The sequence below is a fragment of the Anthonomus grandis genome, chromosome 10 (assembly GCF_022605725.1).
Source record: "Anthonomus grandis grandis chromosome 10, icAntGran1.3, whole genome shotgun sequence".
Taxonomy (NCBI): domain Eukaryota; kingdom Metazoa; phylum Arthropoda; class Insecta; order Coleoptera; family Curculionidae; genus Anthonomus; species Anthonomus grandis.
In genome coordinates, this window is record NC_065555.1 from 5,339,515 (window position 1) to 5,363,851 (window position 24,337).

At 34.3% G+C, this 24,337-nt stretch overlaps 1 protein-coding gene across 4 annotated transcripts in view; it reads left to right on the forward strand.

Annotated features, from left to right (window-relative positions):
- Positions 1–24,337, forward strand: part of LOC126741517 (neuropathy target esterase sws) — a 38,889-nt gene that overhangs the window by 7,023 nt on the left and 7,529 nt on the right. For 2 of the 4 annotated variants that reach the window (XR_007662203.1, XM_050447947.1), the window contains exons 2-23: positions 1,636–1,717; positions 1,774–1,982; positions 2,039–2,225; positions 2,287–2,429; positions 2,486–2,604; positions 2,664–2,754; positions 2,893–3,001; positions 8,683–8,816; positions 8,871–9,059; positions 10,737–10,942; positions 11,962–12,077; positions 12,136–12,275; positions 12,329–12,485; positions 12,537–12,695; positions 14,476–14,703; positions 14,763–14,947; positions 20,284–20,439; positions 20,498–20,617; positions 20,673–20,859; positions 23,410–23,526; positions 23,830–23,946; positions 24,057–24,268. Coding sequence is in view for 3 of the 4 variants with exons in the window: in XM_050447947.1 (XP_050303904.1) it covers positions 1,636–1,717; positions 1,774–1,982; positions 2,039–2,225; positions 2,287–2,429; positions 2,486–2,604; positions 2,664–2,754; positions 2,893–3,001; positions 8,683–8,816; positions 8,871–9,059; positions 10,737–10,942; positions 11,962–12,077; positions 12,136–12,275; positions 12,329–12,485; positions 12,537–12,695; positions 14,476–14,703; positions 14,763–14,947; positions 20,284–20,439; positions 20,498–20,617; positions 20,673–20,859; positions 23,410–23,526; positions 23,830–23,946; positions 24,057–24,268 (3,363 nt within the window). In the remaining variant the exon portion in view is untranslated. The remainder of the gene's footprint in view (positions 1–1,635; positions 1,718–1,773; positions 1,983–2,038; positions 2,226–2,286; positions 2,430–2,485; positions 2,605–2,663; positions 2,755–2,892; positions 3,002–8,682; positions 8,817–8,870; positions 9,060–10,736; positions 10,943–11,961; positions 12,078–12,135; positions 12,276–12,328; positions 12,486–12,536; positions 12,696–14,475; positions 14,704–14,762; positions 14,948–20,283; positions 20,440–20,497; positions 20,618–20,672; positions 20,860–23,409; positions 23,527–23,829; positions 23,947–24,056; positions 24,269–24,337) is intronic. The other 2 variants (XM_050447949.1, XM_050447948.1) reach the window with 2 other exon arrangements.

Sequence of the window (24,337 nt, forward strand, 5' to 3'; positions counted from 1 at the left end):
AGTAAGGAGAGTAAGAACAAGTTATTAAACAAATTAATCTTCATCAGAATCGGATAATGGACCACTGTCAACAGCATCTTCTTTTGGCAGTAAGTCCAGGAAGAACTGATGCTGAATCGGGGGAATCCACTGAAGAAGTTCTATCATATCCTTTTTCTTAGCTACAGTAACTGATCTACACACTACGTACCATAACACTAAAAAAACCAGACTAAACAAGAAAAAGCGAGTTTAATAGGACCTGGCGCGACATCGAAACAGCGTGGTGCCTTGACTCATACCACTATTCCAGCGAACGAATCTATTATGTTGAGAGGAATAACGTTACGAAGCTCTTATCTTAGCTAAGTTAAAATTTTGACTTATACCAGTTTTCGACTGAATATATTAGACCAGTAGAAACATACTTAATGTGTATAACTCAAAAATTAAAAAATACTGACATATACAACTTTTCCTCTGAGCGGCTCAATTAGCTTATGTACAAACATCATACCTGACAACTCTCAATTAATGCATAATTATGACCAGCATTAAACAAACCTGCCCTGAGTGTACAAAATCTTAAAAGTTTATGCTGAACTCTTTTCACAGTCAAGTTGTGTACTGCCTAATAAGGTGACCAAACTATGGAGGCATATTCTAGCTTAGAATAAACCAGCGAGCCATAGACACTCTTTATATATTACTCTGAGAATAAATCCAAGCATTTTCTCTGATTTAACTGTAATTTCATTTAGATGTTCATTAAACGATAGATTCTCTTGAAAAATTACCCCCCCAAATCTCTTACTTTGGTTACATATTTTAACTGTTCCCCATCAATAAGGTAGGAAGTAGTGTGTTTTCTGAGCCCCTTATAAAAGCTAATAAAACAGCACTTCGACACATTTGGACTAAGCTTATTATCCCTATACCAATCGGCAAGTCATCCTCTTGACAGTGAATTATTTTTATAATTTTCAAAGTCATCAGGGAAAGCCAAAGCAAAACTGTTTTTAAAGCAATTAAAGATAATATTTGCAAATAAATTAAAGAAAATTGGAGAGCAATGTCCTCCTTGAGGTAACAAAAATTGCTTCAGACAAAAAAGAACTTATTTTCACCCTCTGCTGATGATCCCAATAAAACTACTGGATCCAATCGAGAGTATTAAAACTCAAATCAAACAACCTACTCAAAAAACCCCATAATCAACTTGATCGAAGGCTTTTGAAAAATCTGTATAAATTGAGTCAACCTGTTTAAAATCCTCCAAGGCCAATATCTGATTAATATCCATTAAAATGCCCTTTATAAACACAATAGGTATGATACAAATTAGCACAAGGAAGAACCTCTGAACCCATATTTCTCTAACTTTTGCACCAGTATTTTGTGATCCATACAATCAAATGCCTTGAATATATCACAGAACACTGCTCTGAAATCTGAGTTCTTCAGGATTCAGAATAATGATATATAATTCTACATGATAAGAATTTATTTATTCGATGAAAACTGAGTAATAAGCTAAAATTTCTTTGGCTCCTTTAAATCTTTCCTGGGAGCTTTGTTTGGCCACCTATACCCCAGAATGATTTCTTGTGTTTTTTATTTATTGCATCTTCAATTAATCTCATGCTTAATTTTCAGGTGGTTTACTTATTTATAGTCGCAATAATCATCGTAACAATAACTGTAACGGTAATATGTATCAGAAGATGCCATCAAAAAGGTAAAACCCAGAAAATAATTGCCAATCATTGGATTAAATGGAGTGTCACTTTTCAGTGTTTTCCTCCAAAGAGGCCCTAAACCCCGAGGGGCCCAGGTTCAGAAAACGAGACAAAGCGTTATTTTACGGCCGTAAGATGATGCGGAAAGTGAAAAATATCTCCGGTCAAGTGAGGAATTCGGGGCAGGGCAAAAAGAGGAAAATGGTGATGAAGTTTGCCCGGAGATTGTTGGCCCTGAAGAAAGAAGAACAGGAACAATTAAAAGTGACAACCAATCAATTTGCACCTGAAATTCTCCCTTAATAATGTGGATTTTGTAGGTATTAGAACCGCCAGCGGAGTATCTTCAAGAAGACATTTTGAATGACGATCGGATGCCCCCGGACGTTCTATACATGCTACAAAGCATCCGGGTGTTCGGTCATTTTGAAAAACCAATTTTTCTGAAACTCTGCAAACATACGGAAATTATTACCGTAAGTGCCGGCATGTATTTGTTTAAAATCGGTGAGTGATATCGATAAATAACCCTGAGGAGAAAAAAATAATAATTTTTCACTCCTTCAAGGTGATCCTGATGAAAACTTTTATATCCTACAAAGTGGAAAGCTGAACGTGTTTATTAGCAGCCAGGAAGGAACCACTTCCTTAAAAATTGTGAAACCTGGCGAGAGTGTGACGTCTTTATTGAGTTTCACTGACGTGCTAATGGTAAAACTGCTTTTTTTTTTAATTTTTGTTTTTAAATATGTTGTTTCAACTAAAAGGGTCACCCGAACCCTTACAAAACCATATCCGCCAAGGCCATAGAGGACTCCACAGTGGTTAAGCTGCCAATGACGGCCTTTCAGGATATTTTTCAAGAGTACCCAGATATCTTTATTAGGTAACAGTTCTTCCTTAAAAGACCAAATATGAGTGTTAAGGTGGTTTTTATATTATCAGGGTGATGCAGGTAATCATGGTAAGGCTCCAGAGGGTCACTTTTACCGCCCTTCACCAATATTTAGGGCTGAGTGCGGAGCTCGTGAGACAGGTAAGCCATAGCTATTAAAAGTTTATATTTTTATTATTATAAGCTTAACTTTGTATGCCTCCCGTTAGATTATTATGGCACGGGTAAGATTCAAATTTTAAAAACGCTTGCTTTGTTAATTTTCTTTTTTTCAATTAGAGCTCAAAACAAAAGGCCTCCTTTTCTTCCCCACTTAAAAGAAAAAGAGAAGGGGAAACCTGCAGGGAACCCAGCACCCTCTATGGCAACCAGAGAGAATCTTATTTAGGTAATTAATTATAAATTTGCTTTAAGTTTCAAACTGTCTTGAACTAACGTTCAAATTCTATCGAATGCGTTTAAGTAGGTAGTTTTGCGTGTGTGAAAATCCATGAGTATTTAGTTTTTTATGGGAATATTTTTTATTTATTTTTATTTATTTATTTATTTTTACTTCATATATCCACATACATAAGGTAATTGGGGGGAAGATGCCTAATCTAAGTATTTTGGACAAAACTCAACAGATCGCGCCACATACACGGCCACGTTGTTATTGTGTTTATTATTTCCGAACTTTTTAGTTTTCGAATCGTTTCATGCACGCAACAGTTCCATAAGGTGATTTTGTGTTTTTTTATGCCGGTAAGTTTTTTACGATAGAAATTAATTATGTGATATACAGTGTTAAATGTTTTTGATTTGTGCTAATATAAATTATGGCATTCATTAGAATACTACTGTGATCTTTTAAAGAAAAATTTACTATTGTGATTTGGGGCTTTGGCATCTTACACCTAAGGGTTGGGGCAAAATGCCAAGATCCATATGGGGTAAGATGCCTTGTCTACAATGCACTGTAAATTTTGTAAGACTTGTTTTTTCTCATGTTTGTGTCTATTATGGTTATTGATTTCCTTTCAGTAGGTCTAATTAAATAGTTTCTTAGTTTATCTTGTTTATTTTAAGTAAAATGCCACGAACTTACGTCAGAAAATCAACTAGAGGCGAATGGACTGAAGAAGACCTTAGAGCAGCTGCAAATGCTTTACGTCAGCAGCCAACCCGGAGTGCAAATGCGATTGCTAAAGAACATAGAATCCCTCTACGAACCTTGATGAGACGTATAAAGTATAAAAATCTTGAAAAGGGAAGTCTTAGACCAACCGCGTCGTTAGGTATTGAAAATGAATTTAAACTGGTTTCTTATATAAAACGTTTAGAACAAATTGGCTATGCTCCAAATTCAAGAGACGTAAGACACCTTGCTTTTACCTTTGCTCAAAGGAATGGGTTAAAATGTCGATTTAACCAAGAAAAAGAATTAGCAGACTACGATTGGTTTAAACTTGGTTTAAAATTGGTTAAAAACCATGAGAGTAGCTCAAGGTCGTTCAATCGCACGTTCACTTGGTATGTCTGTCGCAGAAGTAGATCCATACTTCCAAATATTAAACGGTACATTTACGACGCTCAATTTGTTTGATAAACCGGCACAAATTTTCAATATGGACGAGAGTGGCTTGCAATTATGCAATAAGCCTACGAAAGTCGTGGCCACAAAAGGAGCTAGAGATGTACAGTCGGTCACAAGCTCAGAAAAAGGAGAAACAGTTAGCGTCATCGCTTGTTATAACGCAGAAGGTAGCTTTTTGCCTCCCTACGTAATATTTAAAGGCAAAAACAAAAAAAAGGAGTTTGAAGATAACATGCCCCCTGGGTCGGTAGTAGTGATGTCTCCAGAGTCCGCCTATGTGAAAACCAGTATCTTCTCATCATGGATTAAAGACCATTTTTTGCCTCGTAAGGGACCAGGCCTTGCAGTACTGATATTAGATGGCCATGCTTTGCATTGTAATGACGTGGATCTTTTTTGGACTTTTTGGCTGAAAATGAAATTGCTGTAGTGTGTTTACCAAATCACACGACTCACTGGCTTCAGCCTCTAGACCGTTCATTTTTCAAACCTTTAAAGACCTGCTGGAATAGCGCATGTAATCAGTGGATAAGAAATCATCCAGGACGTCGAATAACCAGGTAATTTGGTTTAAGTAAATAAGTCTGAAGGAGATTTCGTTGTTTCTTGTCCTTTACAGGTATCAGTTTGGGGAACTATTAAACCAAGCGTGGTCTCAAGCCGCAACGGTTCAGAATGGTGTTTCTGGATTTCGGGCTTGTGGAATTTATCCATGCTCCTAAGATGCAATTCCGCACTATGCATATGCTTTAGCTGAACACCAAAGTGGAAATCCACAGGAAGAAGTGGTACATGTCGATGCAGAAAACTCTTTGATGATATTGCTCCAATTCCATCCATAGCTGGTCCTAGTAGATCAAACGTTAGAAAACAACACGCAGAAGTCCTTACTTCTCCTGACTACCGCCAAAAAAAACGCCATATAATTGAAGGAAAACAAAATAAGCAACAAAGGAAGGCAAGTAAATTAGAGAAAAAACTTTATAAAAAGGTAACAAAGAAAAGAAGAAAGTACTACACAACAGCAGTAGTGAAGAAATCAGTGGAGATGAAAATATTGTCTCAGACCATAGCTCTGATGAACCTGACAGTGACAGCGATGACTTCTGTGCAATTTGCGATGGATTTTACTTTGACAAAAAGGGTCCCAAAGTTGATTGGATTTGCTGGGTGCTATGCAACAAGTGGCTACATGAAACCTGCGCTTCGGGGCCGAATATGTGCGATCCTTGCGCAAAAATCTTATCTTTTTTTGTATTTAAAAAAAAAATATTACGCGTTTTCCCCCGAACTACCTTAAATATAAATGCATAGTATAGACATACAAAATTACGAATTATGCACCTAGATAACCGAATATCTGAATATGGTCCTAACTGTTTTAACGAAAAAAAAAATGTGTAAAGTATACCCTAACCATTACGAAAATAAAGAGCCACAATAACAAAACATACAAATGAATACACATCATGCTACCCCCAACCCTAATTCACTTTCACAAAAATCTACCCTAGATGAAGACTTATATTGTTCTATTTTCGAAAATTAGGTTTTTACATAATTTTTTAAATGTTTTGAACCTATAAACACTCTTATTGATGTTGTTTGGATTTAAATTAAAAATTTTTGGTGCAAGATAGTTTAAAGATCCGTTGTTCAAATTTGTGTTAATTTTTTAATTATACTCTATTTCAGAAGTGTATAGAGCAATAAACTGGGGAATTCCGTTCTGTTTGGCTACATTTCGTGGTAGTTCATAGGCGCAGGTACTTATAATATTTATGAATTTAATTTTCACGGATTAAATGCCTTTATTTTGAAAGAGATTAAATACTAAATAAATACTTTTAATCCTTTTGTATAGGTACCTATCTTTTAACGCTTTGTAACATGCAAAAATGGGGTCAGGTAATATATACAGACTATAAATACGTTTAAATCATATTTTAAACGTTAGTAGTCACTGCTACGCTGTAGTGTAATCACAATATTATTATCCCAATATTTAAAAAATGGAGGTATTCAGTCCAACGAAAAGATGTACTAAAAATTCTCCACTATCGCTGAGTGAAAAAGTTATTATTTTAAATGTACATGATTGCATAAAACACGATTACCCTAGTTTTACTGTGCAAGAAATTGTTTAAAAAAGTTCTCGAATGAGTGGAATTGGAAAGTCCACCATTTTCAAATTGTTGCGGGAAAGAAAAGTAGCAGGTCAAGTGGAATCTCCCAAGCAAAAGCCAGGACGACCTACAAAAGTCCTTGATGAAAATGCTAAATGTATAATTCGAAGAAAAGTTCACTCTTTTTATTTTAAAAAGGAAATACCCACCCTAGACAAAATTTTAATGGAGCTTGGCCGAGATGACAGTATTCCGTTGATAAGTAGAAAACTTTTATGGAAAACTTTAAAAAATATGGATTTTGCCTGGGGAAAGCATAACCGCAAAGCACTTTTACTGGAGAGCGACGAAATTGTTTGTTGGAGACGACAATACTTGAGAAGTATCAAGCAGTACCGCAGGGAGCAAAAGAAAGTTTTTTATCTTGATGAGACGTGGATTAACGAAGGTTATATAGTCCAAAAAATGTGGCAAGACAAAAACATAACCAGTGCTCGCCAAGCTTTCATAGAAGGCCTGTCTACGGGTATTAAAGTACCTTCGGGAAAAGGAAAAAGACTTATAATCACACATATTGGAAGCGAAGAGGGATTTTTAAAAGAAGGTCTGCTAACCTTTGAGTCGACTCGCACAGGAGATTACCATGAAGACATAAACTCAGACGTTTTCGAGGACTATTTTGGTGAAATGATAAAATTTCTTCCGGCTAATTCGGTGGTGGTTGTGGATAACGCAAGCTATCATTCACGGCGAATAGAGAAGACGCCAACTTCAAGTTGGAGAAAGCAAGAAATTATCGATTGGCTGACTGCAAAAGGTATTGCGTTTGAAGCAAATTTGATAAAAAAGAACTGCTGGCAATAGCAAACTTACACAAAACTCGTTTCATGAAATACGCCGTGGAAGATATAGCCGAAAAATATAATATAACTGTACTGCGCTTACCGCCATATCATTGCGAACTAAATCCTATAGAACTGATATGGGCGCAGGTAAAAGGATTTGTAGCAAGACAAAACACGACTTTTAAAATGAAAGATGTTAAGCTACTGTTTGATCAAGCCATTACGGAAGCGACACCAGAGAATTGGCGAAAAGCAGTCCAGCATGTAATTAAGCAAGAGGACAAAATGTGGGATCTTGACAACCTCATCGATCAGACAGTCGATCCTTTAATTATAATGTCAAGAGGTGATGACAGTTCGTCAGATGACGAAGAAGACTACAATCTATTATAATTTAAAATTGTTATACACTGTTCAAAAAGTGCCAGATCCAAAAGTGACATTTTCAACTGTTTTACTCTACATATTATGTTCAATAAATTTGTGAAAAAAATATATTATTCCATTTAAACAAAAGTAACTTTCTAAAATTAAATAGCATTTAAGTACATTAATTATAAGGTAAAAAACAAGTCCCAGTTGCACGTCTTTGGCGAACCGCTTTCAATGTTTATCAGTGGGTAACAATGGGCAAAACTCATAAATTGACCCAAAACCGGGTGGCACTACCTGCAATCAACGAAAAGAAAGAATTTTACATTGAAACTAATACCCAACTAAGGTAGTGGCATAAAATATTGGTGGATCACCAGGTACCACTTTTGCATACCTAATGAGGTTTTATTGCTCTACACACTTCTGAAATAGAGTATAACTAAGTTGTTTACGCAATTTTTGGTATTAAAAGAATGCATTACATAGTTGTTTTTTTCATTATTTTTAATAAAGCAGCATACCTCTAATACATAGATTAATCGAACATCAAAAATATCGCTGGAGTAACAGATTCATTGAGTAGAGCTTATTTTTTCCAAACACTACTTTTAATATATAGTTCTGCACTACGATTATGGAATAACCAATATAAGAGCAATATATATCTTCACAATTTGTTCATGCATCCATTCTCATGACCGCATTAAAAACGGTGTAAATCACTATCAAAATACAAGAACTAAAGCTAGAGGCAATTCGAGCATTCTAATTAATTTAAAAAACATAGGCTTATTTTTTTAAATTTATTGCCTGGAAATTAAATAAATAAAAAAAAACGGGCTAAACTTCAAAACCTTGTAGTAAATATGTTCATACTAATTTTCACAGATTTGCAGTCCTTTCTTGGGCACCAAACTGCTCTGGTTCTTTCAATTTTTGGATAAGTATTGAAGGTTATTAAATTCAAGACTATTAAAATTAATAAGAATGGTCAATAATCCACACAAGTGCAAGTCTTATACCTAGGAGTTAGTTAATAAACTATTTATGTACTACCATTCAAATATATGTTGTAGCTGTAATTTATTAGATTAATAAACCTGATAGCAATATCAAAGCTTAAAGAAAAATAATCTACATCTTATAGATCAACCATCTTTGTCGAATCAAGGCCACAGACGCACCAAGTCGAGCGTAGGGGAGATTAGTGGAAAAGTGGTCTCGCCCGGTTTTGGTGTCACGCCCGACATGCTGGCTGACGTGGAGGCGGTCAAAGTAGAGGTAAGCAATTATTATGAGAAAAGAATAACGGAAAGTCTAATGGTGTAAGTCTAGTTCCAGGATGTGTGTAAAAAGAGACACTCGGTGCCCGAAGAAACGTCCGAAGAGGATTTAATCCGAATCGCCGGCGACGTTTTCATTACCGAGTTGGGCCTTTTAGGGGACGACGAGGGGATCGACCTGAATTTGGAAATTAGGGAAGTTTCGGCCGGGACTTACCTTATGAAAGAGGATTCGCATAAAGTAAGTTAATTGGGGGTGTTTGTTCTTGGTAAACGTTATACTTTTGATTTAAGTTAGATAACTTAAGCTAGTTACTTAGCTTAACTTTAAGTTAGCTACTAAGTTAGTCAATATTACAGTACACATCAATTTAGAAAATAACTCATACGCTCAGTTATTAAAAAGAAATAGAGAAAAAACTCATACGCTCAGTTATTAAAAGAAATAAATAAACTAAACTTAATAGTAATTATGGATTCCAATAAAGGCCCTCGAAATATTAAACAGTTTGGTGGTGAACGTTAGAGTATCTGGAAATTCCGATTAAGAGCTATTCTTGCAGAAGAAGATGCATTAAAAGTGATTGATGAGGAGGCTCCAGCAGAACCTGACAAAAAGTGGGAAAAATTGGAACGTTTGGCCAAAAGTATTATTATAGAATGCCTTAATGACACTATTATTGGCATAGTAACAGAAGAGGCACGAGCTTGTCAAATTATTCAGAAACTTGATTCCATTTACGAAAGAAAAAGCCTAGCCACACAACTATCTGCTCAAAAGAAATTATTGAGCTTACAATTTAAAGGAGATATGGAGTTAACAAAACACTTCCAGGCTTTTGATGAATTAATTATTGAGCTTTTGGCGGCTGGAGCAAGTTTAAATGAGATGTCCAAGATTGCTCACCTTCTACTCACCTTGCCGCAGTCCTATGATGGAATAGTAACTGCAATCCATACGGTAACAGACGATAGTTTAAGTCTTGCTTTTGTTAAGACAAAATTGCTGGACTACGAAACAAAAATTCGAAATGAGTCTAGTGACACCAGTGGCAAAATTTTATATACAGGAAAGCAACCACCTAGAAAATTTGTTCCCCCAAGCAGAAATAAACAACACAGCCATCAAAACCAACAAGAAGACATTACTCAAATCCAGGACATAACAAGTTTGCAAGTCAATACCATTCCAATGTAAAATGTAAACACTGTGGCCGTAAAAATCATACAATTCAAGACTGTTATCTTTACAAAAAATATCCGCCAAAAGGAGAGGAACCTCGTGAACGTACTCTTCAAACAGGTTGGTACTAAACCAGATAGTGAAAAGGGTTTTGCTTTCATGGTGGGAAATACAGCTCTGCAAACAAGTAAATCTACCAATGTCTTAACATTCATACTAGACTCTGGTGCTACGGATCATATGGTGAACCAGCTTAATTTGTTTACCACGTATCAACAGTTGGAGACACCAATCAAGATATCAGTGGCCAAAGTTGGTGTGTCAATTATTGCCACATTAAAAGGGACCATCGAAGTTACAACCGATAAAGGAGTTACTGGAGTTTTAGAGGGTGTTCTGTATGCTGTCGACATCCCATACAACCTTCTATCCGTTCGCCGCATTCAAGAAGCTGGTATGACTGTTATTTTGCGACTTATTTTGAAAAAATATTTGAACTTAAATCTTTGACGATACCTTTTCTTATATATCTCTATAAAATCTTAAATATGTACATTAATTTGCTAAAGCTGAGGTTTTGTCTATTGACCTCAGAGCTTGTTTCTCCTATAAGTTAGATAGAAAAATAAAGTTAGATAGGATATTGAAAAGGAGAAACGAGTTCACAAGTCGATAAATACAACCTCAGATTTAAGTAATACTGTAACTAAAAGTAATACTGTTTTTTTTTTTTAGGACGTGGCTTTGGTTTATGTTATATCGGGGGCACTAATGGTCTCGCAAAAGGTAACGGACGGAGAGGAAGAGATCCACATGTACACGTCCTACCCGGGGGAAATTGTCGGTGGGTTAGCGGTGCTTACTGGGGAACCCAGTTTTTTCACCATCAGGGCCAAACATCTCAGTAGGATCGCCTTGTTGTCCAAAAATACCTTTTATAGGTACTGTCAAGTTGACCCAATATTTTTTTATGCTTTTTGTTTAGGCAGATTTTTAAATTTTTATATTGGCCTATATTATGCCATCCTCAGGGTTTGTTTTCACGCAACAATTGCAATATTCTTAAAAGAGTTTAAGAATATGAAAGGGCATTTCTTGCATAATAATACATGCACCTCAAAAGCTGTGTAAGTTAGAGACAATTTTGTCTGTCAAGGTCCAAGAGCCGGCAAATTTAAGGTTTTTAAAACATGTAAGGTAATATAAAGATTTTTTATTTACCGAAGGACATTTTTGGGTATAAGTTGGAAACCACTGAGGATATTTTCATAATTCTTTCACTATAATAAACAGGGGCTTCTGAGGATGGTTTTAAAGGTAAAAACGTAGTTCTGCATTAGAAAGTTCTGTAGTTAAGGGAGATTTGGTTGAAGCATATTTTTTTGCTAATTTTACTGGTAAATGAGCCCTATTCAAATCAAATCAAAATAAGCTCTATTGTTATGAACAAATATTTGTTGTTAACAAAGCAACTTAAAATTAATAAAAAAAAACATTAAAAAAGAAATATATACAAAAAAAGGAGGCAAATCATAAGCCATATATACGTCAAAAAAACATACACTTTACAAAACATTAAGCATAAAACTCTCTTCAAAGTTATAGTATAGAAATAATTGGAGAATTCTTAAAAGGGTTTTATCCAAATAAAAGGCGCATTTATTCCCCAATATCTTCATATCAGAACGTTTCTTATACCTCAAAAACTGTGTGAGTTAAAGGGAATTTTGCCGACCAAGATCTTTGATTCATTAGCGAACATTTATGGGCATAATTCGGAAACCACTGAGAATATTCTCATAATTCTTTCACAATAATATGCACTTACTTAATTATTCTGAACACTTTAGAATTTTATTACACCCTTAAACAACTTATAAAAAAGCGTTTGTCAAAAACACAACCACATTACAATTACTTAGCAATGGGTTTCTCGTTTTCACGTATCACCGTTTTTCAGTATAATGAAGGAAAAACCAAAAGTGGTCCTGTACGTGGCCAACATGGTGGTCAAACGTCTCTCCCCGTTTGTCAGGCAAGTGGATTTCGCTCTTGATTGGTTATTTATCGAATCAGGTATAAAACATCATTTTCAAATATGCCCACCCAGTACTACTTAAAATTTGAAATTTAGGTAGAGCGGTCTACAGGCAAGACGACGATAGCGATTCCACTTATATCGTGCTCTCTGGCCGCTTACGTTCCGTAATAACCGATAAAAATGGCAAAAAAGAACTGGTCGGAGAGTACGGAAAGGGAGACCTGATTGGAGTGGTCAGTTGACCCTAAATCGACCTTGAAATTGACTAAACAAAAGACTGTTTCAGGTGGAAATGGTGACCCAAACCAAACGCAGCACCACTGTCATAGCCGTAAGGGATTCCGAGTTGGCGAAACTGCCGGAGGGCTTATTCAACGTGATTAAATTGAGGTTCCCGATCGTGGTTACCAGACTGATTAATTTGTTGGGGCACAGGATTTTAGGTGACTTTTTAAAAGATAATTCAGTTTGGTTTTTATCGATGTGATTTTTAGGCTCTTGGAAGAAACCTACGGCAATACATAGCAGGAGTACCGCCATCGAGAGTCGTCCCTCGCAAATCAATTTTTCCACCGTTGCCATTGTTGCCGCGTCCGATGACGTGCCTTTGACCGCGTTTACTTATGAGTTGTACCATTGTTTAACTGCGATCGGTATGTTTTTGAAGCCCAATGACAAATAATTTTCTTTATTATTAAAAATTGGGGCATTTAATTTCTTATATTTTCATATCAGAACGACTGTTTTGCCTAAAAAACTGTGTGAGTTAGAGGCAATTTTGTCGAACAAGATATGTGATTCGTTAGCGAATATTTTTGGGAACCACTAAGAATATTCTCGTAATTCTTTTACAATAATATGCGCGGGTCCTTGAGGATGGATTTAAGGGTAAAAAGGTCGTTCTAGCTTAAAAAGTTTGGTAGTTAAAGCAGTTTTGGTTAGGCCATATTTTTTTGCTAATTTCCCTAGTAAATGTTCACTATTCTGGGAAATATTTCACGCAATAATTAGAATATTCTTAAAGGGTGTTTCTTACATAACAATTCCATAGGAAAACAATTCTTGCACCTCAAACGCTTGTTGAGTTAGAAGCAATTTTCTCTGACAAAGTCAAAGAGCCGCCAAATTTGAGGTTTTAGAAACGCTATTGCAATATTAAATTTTTTTTTCTTTAATGAACATTTTTATCCATAACTTGGGAACTGCTTGAAATATTGTCATAATTCTTTGACACATTATATAGCAGGATTTCTGAGGATGGATCCAAGGGTAAAAACGTCGATCTGCGTTAAAAAATTTGGTAGCTACACAGTTTTAGATGAGGGATATTTTTTCGCTAATTTTCTTAGTAAATGTTCATTATTCTTGACAAAATTTTACCAAATAATTAGAAAATTGTTAAAAAGGTTTTGTTCAAGAAAAGGGCGCATTTATTACTGAATATTTTCATATCAGAACGTTTCTTGTACCTCAAGCACTGTGTGAGTTAGAGGGTTTTTGATTTTTTATTTATTACCGAACATTTTTGGGCACAATTTGAAAACTATCAAGGATGTTCTCATTATTGGTTCATAATAATATGCACGAGTTCTTGAGGATGGATTTAAGGGTGAAAACGTCGTTCTAGTTTAAAAACTTTAGTAGTTATGGCAGTTTTGGTTGGGGCATGTTTTTTTGCTAATTTTCTTAGTAAATGTTCATTAATCTTGGGAATGTTATTATAGGGTTTTATTCAAAAAAAGATAATTAATCCCCCAATATTTTCATATCGTCAGATCGTTTCTTGCACCTCAAAAACTGAGTGAATTAGATGCAATTTTGTCAATCGAGATTTTTTATTCGTTAGCGAACATTTTTTAGCACGAATTAGAAGTAACTTGTCATATTTTAATGCTTCTTTTAAATTTAGATAATGGAATTCTTCAGGATGAATTTAAGAGTAAAAACGTTATTCTAGGTTAGGGATTGGGGTAGTTAGAGCTGTTTTTATGTGCAATATGCGTTATTTTAGGTTCAATAGTTTCAGGGAAAATGAATACGGTATCTTAAGCTTGTTAGTAAAAATTAAATTTCTAATTTGTTAAAATGGCTTAAGGATACAGTTATTGCGAAGAAAATGGCCGGGAATAAAATCGATATTTATTTTTTAAATTTAACACCCTATAACTAAAAAAACGAAGCAACTTTGGACTAAGGCAAGTTGCTTTAAATCGGCCTATTTTAACCTCAGGAATATGTCCTAGGATTTTGTACAGAACTTTCAGTGACACCCTGTATATCAAAGAGCAACAACACATAATATATATTTTCCACTAATTTAAAAAAAAAATCTTACGATGAATTTGAGGGTTAAACCGGGCTTTTTGCTTTAAGAATTTGACTAGTTAGGGAGTTCCTGGCATGTTCGCATAACGTTCATGGAATGTTTCTTAGGTCCAACGTTACGTTTAACATCGGACGTAATAAAAAAAACCCTGGGAGCTACAATAATGGACCCGAACAACGAGTACCGTTTATCCTCCTGGCTGGCCCAACAAGAGGATCAACACAAAATATCGTTGTACCAATGCGACCTAACTGTCTCCCCGTGGACCCAACGGTGCTTTAGACAAGCTGATTGTATTTTAATCGTCGGTTTAGGGGATAACCATCCATCTTTAGGTATTTTCAGATAAAATCGTAAAATAATCGGAGACTTATTTATTTAATTATGTGAACAGGTAAAGTGGAAAAGGAACTGGAACGACTGGCCATAAGAACGCAAAAAGAGTTAGTGCTGCTGCACCGGGAGGGCGGGAAACCCAAGAACACCATCGGTTGGCTCAATATTCGGTCCTGGGTGTCCTCCCATCACCATATAGTATGCCCCAATAGGTTATTCGCCAGAAAGAGTCAATATAGGATTGTAAGTGTTATTTAAGGTTAAAAAATTGTTGCATTGGGGTATTGTTAAGGACGTTCTTTCTTAATAAATCAAAAGAAAGATAAACACTTGGAAGAATATAAATAATATGGTCTCAACCATTAAATTGCCAGCGAATAAATGCCCAAGCTTGTTAGTGCTTGCTGCGTTCTTATTGTGCTTCGTCAAGCACAACTTTCGGTGATAAAAACCCAAAGATAATTCCTTCCTTTTTTTTTGGGTTGAATGTTTTAATTTAAAAAAAAATATTTATTTAAACAAAATGTCAATTATTAAATTTACCATGTTAATTTCCTACCAAATAGGTATGCATTTTGATTTTGAAAGAACCGATACATAAACCCACTTTAAATAAAAAAGGACTTATGCGATGCACCCTTAAAAAATGTACTTTAATTTGAACGCAAATATTTACTTTTTCCAATTAAAAAAAAATGCGCAATGTGGATGCTAAATGCAAGGCAACGAACAGAAGAAAAAGGCCAGGAAGAAGCGTATATAAAATTCTAGTTAAATTAAATTAAATTACCCACAACCATTGACAAAACAGAGATATCAACAACGCACACAATGCAAATTGTACTTATTTTATTATCCACTATATATATTTATATCAAGGAACTATGGATGCCTATCATGTATTATGTATTAATTTGAAATTCTAAAAGAAACCTTTTAATATATTTTTGAATCTATAAAAAGAGTCATTTTTAAAAAACAGGTAAATGATTCCATATTTGAATAGCAACAAAGCTGAAAAAGCGCTGATACGCGGCTGTACGATGTTGGTCTACTCTATAGCAATTAAAATATCTAGTATTGTAAGAGTGATCACAAGTATTAAATAGTTCTCTTAGGTATGGTAGTTGCCCACTTCTGATTATGCAATACACGAAACAGTATAAATGATATTTTCGCCTATTTTCCATACGTAGATAAGAGTGAAGATTAAGAAAAGGAGTTATGCGACTTCTGTATGAGTTTCCGTAAGAAAACCTCATACAGGAATTTTGCAGTTTTTGGATAGAATTAGAAATTGCATTATTATAAACTACATCACAATAGTCAAACAAAGAAAGTATTAATGTATTACATAAGAAGTATTTAGTTTTGGCTGGAATGTGACGCTTTAAATTATGCAGACCCCTTAGACGCATATAGGCAATGCTCAATTTTTTATTTATATGGCCTAAGAAGCTTAAGCTGCTATCAAAAATTAATCCTACTGTATTTGTATTTTGGATTTTTAGAGTATAGTTATTCCTTGCTACTTCCAGTTGATTTTATTGGATCCTATATAAAAACAGCACATGATTTATTAGCATTCAGTTTTAGAATGTTGGTTTGTTATAGTTTCCACACGCATTTTATTCTTGTCAGGACCTCGCTGTAACTGTGATTTTGACCATGTTATTACGTTTTTCTGAACCGGTGAAGCATGTTTCTAAGCCAACCAATTCTGTTGCACTATGCCTACACCACCCAATATAAATTCTTCGAATCCAAAGTATGAAATTGAATTATATAAATGGCTTGGAAAAGGTTGGCCTATTTAGAGGCAGTATTATTATGAACTCAGAAAAACGATCTAGGTCAGATTTAAGCCCGTCAACTTTAGATAGGAGCAGAGTAAATAATAATCCAGAACGTCAATAAAAAGTAGTCTAGCTTAATGAAATAGATTCGCACATAAGTGAAATCAAGAATACCAATAATATCACTTGCAAGATGCAAGAGTGACTGTGTACACGTAGATAAATAGTAGACAATAACAAAAGCGAATTGTATAACGTGTATATATTTTTCTCCACTACTAGCAAAGCGCTTTCAATAGCCATCATCAGTGCTTCCTAAAAGGGGTAAAGAATACAACTTCACTAGAATTATTACACTTACGGGTCAAAATAAATAATAAAAAACAAAAATAAAAAAATATCTCTCCATAAAGAGGTCAACACATAAAATATCATGACAAAACTTTTTTATATAAACAAATTTAGACAAATGTAGGTCGTAATTTAAAATTAACAAAATTTATGCAATTTAAAAGTTCAGACATAGAAGACAATAACCATCATTCAAATGACTATATATAAAGAGACAGAACAGGTAATAAAATTATGTGTTTAAAATGTAATAAGAATGAGTCGTGTATGTATCTTTAACGATATTCTGTATTCATTATTTAGAATTGTTGTTTTTCTTAATCTATAGGAATAGATGGTAAAGAAACAAAGTATATATCAGATGGGCCAACGTGGGTGCGCAAATTTCATGAATAAAGTCAATGAAGTCTAATGAATCTCCTGTGCAGAGTATTGTATGTTTAAGCACTCGTGTATTTAAGTACTTATCACTAGAGAACATTTCTTTATTGATTTCTGTCTTGCAAGAAATCCAAACGCATACAATTTTTACTCTTGAAATTGACTAAACTTTTTGAATCTTTGTCGGGAACAAATTTGTGTTCAGAGAATTTTAAATGCAGATTTATTAGGTGTTCATCAATCCTAATATTTAATGATCTACAAGTTCTCTCAATATATGATGTTTCGCATTCTCCACAGTTTAACTTGTATATATCACTGTTATCTAATTTGTTAACTTTGTCCTTAGAATTTACTAATTATTATTTACTTACTATTGCCTAAATTAGTAGTTATCTTGGGAGAGAGAATTTTATACTAGGGACATGTTCTTTAATTGCTTGGGCAATATGTTTAACCGTTTTTTGCGTTAAATAGACACTTTCTCTAAGATGATTTCTTGTTTTAACATTTTTATCAATAAAGTTTGGGTTTTAACCATTATTGTTAGCTTTTTGTTTGATAATGTTGACTTCTGCGTTCTAACCTGATGGTGAAAGTGGTGTATTAGTCGAATAATATGCCTACATTTAGGGATGCAGTGAAATTTAAGTCAGCTAGTACTACTTTGACTTACATAAAACTAGTAATGAAAGGTTGCAAAATAAAGGTTTTACTCTACAAGGAAAGCGGTATATATACAATGCACATTCCGACAATGCAAGTGATGGTTAAGTATAATTCAAGAACTTTGGAAAGTAGAAGCTAATGTGCACTTTTAACTTTTTTTATTTTTTTGGCCAATAATATGCCATCCCACCTAATAAGAAATCCTTACCTATTTTACGTAAATCTCATCCGAACCAATTATTTCTATATCGTCACCGTCATATCAAAACTGCGTAGGTCCACTTTTTTCAGAAATCGAGATATTAACGCCATCTTTCTAAGCACTTAAAAATAAGCTATTTTAAGTATTAATAAGTATTTTTATTATCGTTGTAGTTACTTACTTTGATAGGTGGAGCCACAATACTCACATAAAACGTGCGCAAATCCTCCGGTTTTTACGTTAACATGAATATTGCCGAAGTCCGCCCTTTCAATGTTTAGTTGTACCAAAGATTTACTTCAATCATTTTTTTTGTTTTGTTTCAATTTTTTGTCATTTTTTAAGCATAAAAAAACTCTTGATACAGCTAACAAACCTAATTTAATTTTCTATAGTGAGGGATGCGGTGCACAAAATCGCAACTCTTGAACTTTTATACTTGACACTTCAAAATAATATCTGCATTATTCAAAAATACTTAGAAAAAGGTCATACATAAATGGAGTGCGATTCTATGGACTCCTCTATCAAAAGAAAGATGTCTGGTAGAGTTATAAACGTACCAGCAGACCACGTTTATGATGCAAACACTGCTAGGAAAATACCAAAACTCTATGAAGTTTAATATTTAAATCACAGATATTTTAAAGATTTTTCAAAACTTAATTTTTCTGATAAACTCCGCCCTGGATATAATGAAAGCAATCCCGAGGTTCGAGACATAAGAGCCCTAAAATGTAAACCTGAAGGATCAATTGAATTTAAATTGTGACATTCTGAAAAGTTCTAAATGTAATAAATAGGTTGGCTCAATATTCAAGATCGCCAAACCCTACATTTCACTTGTTTTCTTTACCGTCTGGTAAAAACCAATTTGCCTGCCTATCTGAATAATAGACTCTCCTTTCGATATACCACACACAACCGTCCCACTAGATTCAGCAATTTTACAACTATACCAAAACACCGTACGGCTCTTTTTCAACGTAGTTTTTCTTATCTGGGATCCAAAGTGTACAATAACTTAATTGGCTATGAGCTCAATGAGCTCTCTCACCATATACTTAAAAGAAAACTTTAAAAATATTTTGCTTGGCCAATATTTATAGCATTAATGATGGGATTCTATTACTGTGTATTATTGTTGTTTTACTTTTTTTATACATATATTCTTCTCTTTCTTTATATATCTATATAGGCTTTTTTCCGCATTGTATACATAGTATAGGGATAATCTTGGTATAAGTATTGTATTTTTTTTTTTCATTTTTTACTATTATGTAAGTGCTCTATTTGTACTGATATCATTTGTACATGCTCTGTTAAGTTAACAGCTTTAGCTGCCCTTCGCAGAGCTTAAAATAAAGACGATTTATTATTATTATTATTAATCAAAACTTAACATTCACATCAATGGAAAATATTCTAAGACTATAGCAAAATAAACTGCAAATAAAACGAGAGTAATTTGGGCTCTTTAACCTCTAAAATGTACCTTGGCACACGATATTTTACGATTACCTTGAACATAGATTAGAGTATACCCGTCCTTTGAAAATGAAGTTTTTACTAAGTGCAATAATTATTATTAAATATTATAATAGTTTTTTTATATATATCTTTTATTTTTATCTTTCTTCTAAATAAAAAAAGAAATATTTTTAGAAATTCTTTGTAGGAAATGAATTCCTAAGTAATTTTTTATATCTTGCCAGTTTTTTATGGTTCTTTTTGTACATCTTTAATATGTATTATTTTTTTTTTATATTAATCAGGTATTATTAATTTAAACAAAAAAGATGGTATCAAAATAAAAATTAAATTGCCTTAAAAGAACGTGACAAAATAACGAGTGAAATTTGCCACTTATATTAAGGACTCATAACGCAAAATTATAAAACAGTAAATCAAACATCAAAAACATCTTAGTTTTAAATGGTTTTTCTTTTCTCCTGTAAAATTTACGTTTTTGAATTTTTCATATGACAGTGAAGATCTGTAGAATATACAATCGCTTAGAAACCAACTTTGATTTTTTAATATGTCTGTTAATGGATTAAGAGATCTATGCTAAAATAGAAATGATACCGCATTTGTGTAAATAGAATTAGTCTTTCCTACTCTATAATTGAATCTTTTTGTACAGTTCGCATTAAATCTTTAATTTTAATAATTTCCAGAACGAATTGTATTCGAAAGTGTGCGCGACCGATCCGAACATCCATTCGGATTTCTCCAGATTGGCCCGTTGGTTAACGGGGAAATCGGTGGGGCTGGTGTTAGGGGGCGGAGGGGCCCGGGGGGCCTCCCATATCGGAATGATCAAAGCCATTCAAGTAAGACACGACTAATTTAAAATATATGTATATTTTTTATAAGTTTATTGAATAATAGGAGGCGGGTATTCCGATCGATATGGTGGGCGGGGTGTCCATCGGGGCTTTCATGGGCGCCCTCTGGTGTCAAGAGAGAAATATTACAACGGTGACTCAAAAAGCCAGAGAGTGGTCCAAGGTAAGTGCTTGGTTATGAGGATACGGAGGAAATTTTTTTTTTTTGCTGTTTTTAGAAAATGACCCAGTGGTGGAGGCAGTTATTAGATCTCACTTATCCGATGACCTCGATGTTTAGCGGTCGGGAGTTTAATCAGACGATTAAAAGCACTTTGGGGGATACCTATATCGAGGACCTTTGGATTCCTTATTTTACAGTAACCACCGATATTACGAGTTCCTCTATGAGAATACACACCCATGGTAGGTAAATCGGTTTGAGTCAACATATAATTCCAGAAGCCTTTGTTGGGTTAAATAATTTGTGATTGGTTTACCATAATGCTAAGAGGCTTCTGTCTCGTTCTAGTGTAATATTTGCATAGCTCGAGGTTGCACCTACTAATTATTGCATGATTTGGTGTTTGGTTCTTATTTGGTTAATGGAGATTAAAGAAAAGAGTCCTCACAATGATTTTTTTGTTACTTCCAGGCAGTTTAAATTGAATTAATAAACTCATCGGTAAGGCAGTTGATAATCTTTGATGATTTATTCCTTTAAGGGTTTGTTCATATTTCTCTATCAATATCTTATTTTAATAAATAGAAGAATAACTTACAGGCAGTTGAAGAACAATAACAAGAAACCCGTTGCATTGGCTGGAATAAATTAACGATTATCAATGGTACATAAAAAGATAACGAAGTAGTTTCTCTTCATTTCTTCCAGGCAGTCTTGGAATTTGATTGAATTAAGACTGATTATGTTGCAGCTTTGCGGTATCACCAGTTAATTATTTGTGACTATGATATGTTCTTCCAGGCAGTTGAAATTAAATTATTTAAGCCTTTAGTTGAAAATCTTTTACAATTAATTCCAGTCAGTTGAAGAAACTGCCTCAATTGCCTGGAATAAATTATAAAAAATAAAATGTCAACAAAGTAGTTTTTTTATTTCTTCCAGGCAGTTGATGGCGAAACAAGAATTGAAAACCTCAATTGCCTGGAATTAATTAATGTTTATCAACTGCCTGGAATAAAATATTAAATTTGCCTGAACGAAATTATGAAAGAATGAACTCGATATTTCCTGTATACGCTTTTGTAATGGTGGATAAACGGATCAGTTTTAAGAATAAATTTCACTACTCTCGACGTTTCGCTTTATTAATTTAAATCATCTTCAGGACCAGTTCACTGATTTCTGACCTGACTTCTTTGGCAGTTCGTTAAATGTATTTAAGAAAGCATCAAAGATGAATCAAATACGCCAGTTTATGGAGAAAATACTTATTATAGACATTTACATACTCATAACATACATATCAATGACTACGCCTGTTTCGTCCATCTGGTCATCATCAAGATAAACGTGTTTATTTTGACACAGCTTGGTAGAAGGTAGAACTTAAGCATTTCGGTACAAAAAAAGTACGATTGCTTGGAATGTAACTTTTTATGTTCTCCAGGCAGTTAAAAAGTAAATTAAATGTGATTTTAACTACGCGGAACAAGTGCATAAAAACGTTAATATTTGGTTTATCTTTAATATTAAAACAAAAGGCGAGTTTAAGTGCTATTCGTAATCACGGTGCCAAAAATTCTCTTTAGTCAAATTTTCTACCCCACTTGGGTTTCGTTTTGCAAGATTTTCACTATATCACAGGAAAATTAAAAAAATATATGAACCAACCACTCAGTCAAGTTTTAAAAAAATTGCCAGTGGCTTAACATACGGAGGGACTTGGTCCTTTGTTGCCTCAAATCTGCGAGGTGATAAAATATTTTTTTATAAGAAGTCAACTGTTAGATTCTCTATTTAATTTAGAAAAGAATACTCTTGCAAAATTATGATTTAAGGCACTGTTTTTAAAATATCTTAATTTAATTGTTCAGAAATAAAGGAAATCAGACTTGCAGTTGTAAAAAAGTTGAATATAAAAGATGATCAAAAGTTACCTTAAGTCAAGGTTTAATTTAAGGTTCAAGCCTAATTTTCTTTTTTTTTCAAAGTTTTTGCAGCATTTTAAATAACATTTCTGAACAATTAAATTGAGATATTTTAAAAACAGTGCCTTAAATCATAATTTTGCAAGAGTAATTTTTTTCCCAAATTAAATGGAGAACAGTTGACTTAGTATAGATCTATACGCAGTGATATCAGGTCATGGGAAGAATTGAAATGTAAACTTAGGTATGCCTATTTTATCGTCTGAATATGAGGAGGATATTTGGTGTGATATAAGTCCTGATTTCTCGAAACCCTTTTTGGTTCAGACTGATGCCTTAGCGTATGGGATCGGTGCTGTATTATCTCAAGAGTTTTATGATGGTGAACATGTTATCTGTTACATATCTCGATCTCTGTCTAAAGCAGAGAGAATTTTTTCCACCACAGAGAGAGAACTGTTGGCCATTATTTATCCGTATGTTACGCCATTGGCAGTTTTTTAAAAAATTGGCTTTATCAGTAATTGACAATTCATTACAATAACCTGCATGCGAAATTTAATTAAAATTGAGCTGGTAGTTTAAAAGTTATGATAAAAAAACAAATAATTATTTTATAATGAAAGTCTATTTCTTTTTAAATTCTCTATCACATATTAAAATTATAAAAACGTTTAAACTGGACCACCCTTTATATAGCTAAGGTTTAGCTTTGACAGATCTAACATACCTACATATGAGACCCTCACTGGGGGAATGTCTTATTTTGTCTAATTAATGCTACATAAATAAAAAATATTTTAAGGTTTTTTAAAGGCAAATAATGACTTAAGTAAGTATAGTAATAAAATAAGGTTGCCGTAGGTTCCTTATGGCGTTACGTGCGCGCCTCGATGTCTTTATCCGGTTACATGCCGCCGCTCTGTGACCCCATAGACGCGCATCTCTTATTGGACGGAGGATACACCAATAACTTACCAGGTAAACATACAGAATTCATTAAAAAAAAAAAAGATTTACAGCGTCACTTAACATTTGACCGTATGCACATTATCTTGTATATTTCTGAGGGGGGAAAGGGTTGTCATTTTTTCACTAACTTTGAAGGCCTTCCACATACCCGACAAGGTAAGGACTCGCTAAGAAATCCTAACCTCTAATAACATCATTTATAGTCTTCGGCTAGTTGCTTTTTTTGTAGTTGTTTTCCTTTTGTTGGTAAACCAATCACAATTTGATTAAAATTTAGCAACGTACTTTTGGGTCAAACCAGTAAATTCGCAGGTTCTCTTTGGCGGTATGTGAGGGCTTCCATGTCGATCGTGGGAATTTTCCCACCGATTTGCGATCCCGTTGACGGTCACATGCTAAGTGACGGATGTTACGTTAATAATGTGCCAGGTAAAAAGGTTCCCGCAAGAAATTCCCGATCAGTTATCAAGACCTTTAGGCCCTAAAGTTTAGGGGTTAAGGTGAAACTAAAACGAGGTTTTTTTCTTTAACCAATTTAGCGGACGTGATGCGAAGTATGGGCGCCGACCACATTTTGGCCATAGACGTGGGTTCGGTGGACGACCAGGATTTGACCAATTACGGCGACGTATTGTCCGGTTGGTGGTTATTGTGGAAACGATGGAATCCGTTCACGACGACCGTAAAAGTGCCTAATTTACCCGATATACAGTCGCGGCTGGCTTATGTCAGTTGTGTGAGACAGCTTGAGGTATACACTCTATTATTAGGGGTGATTTACTGGTTTTTTCTTATGCACGACGTTTTGCTTTAATGCGTA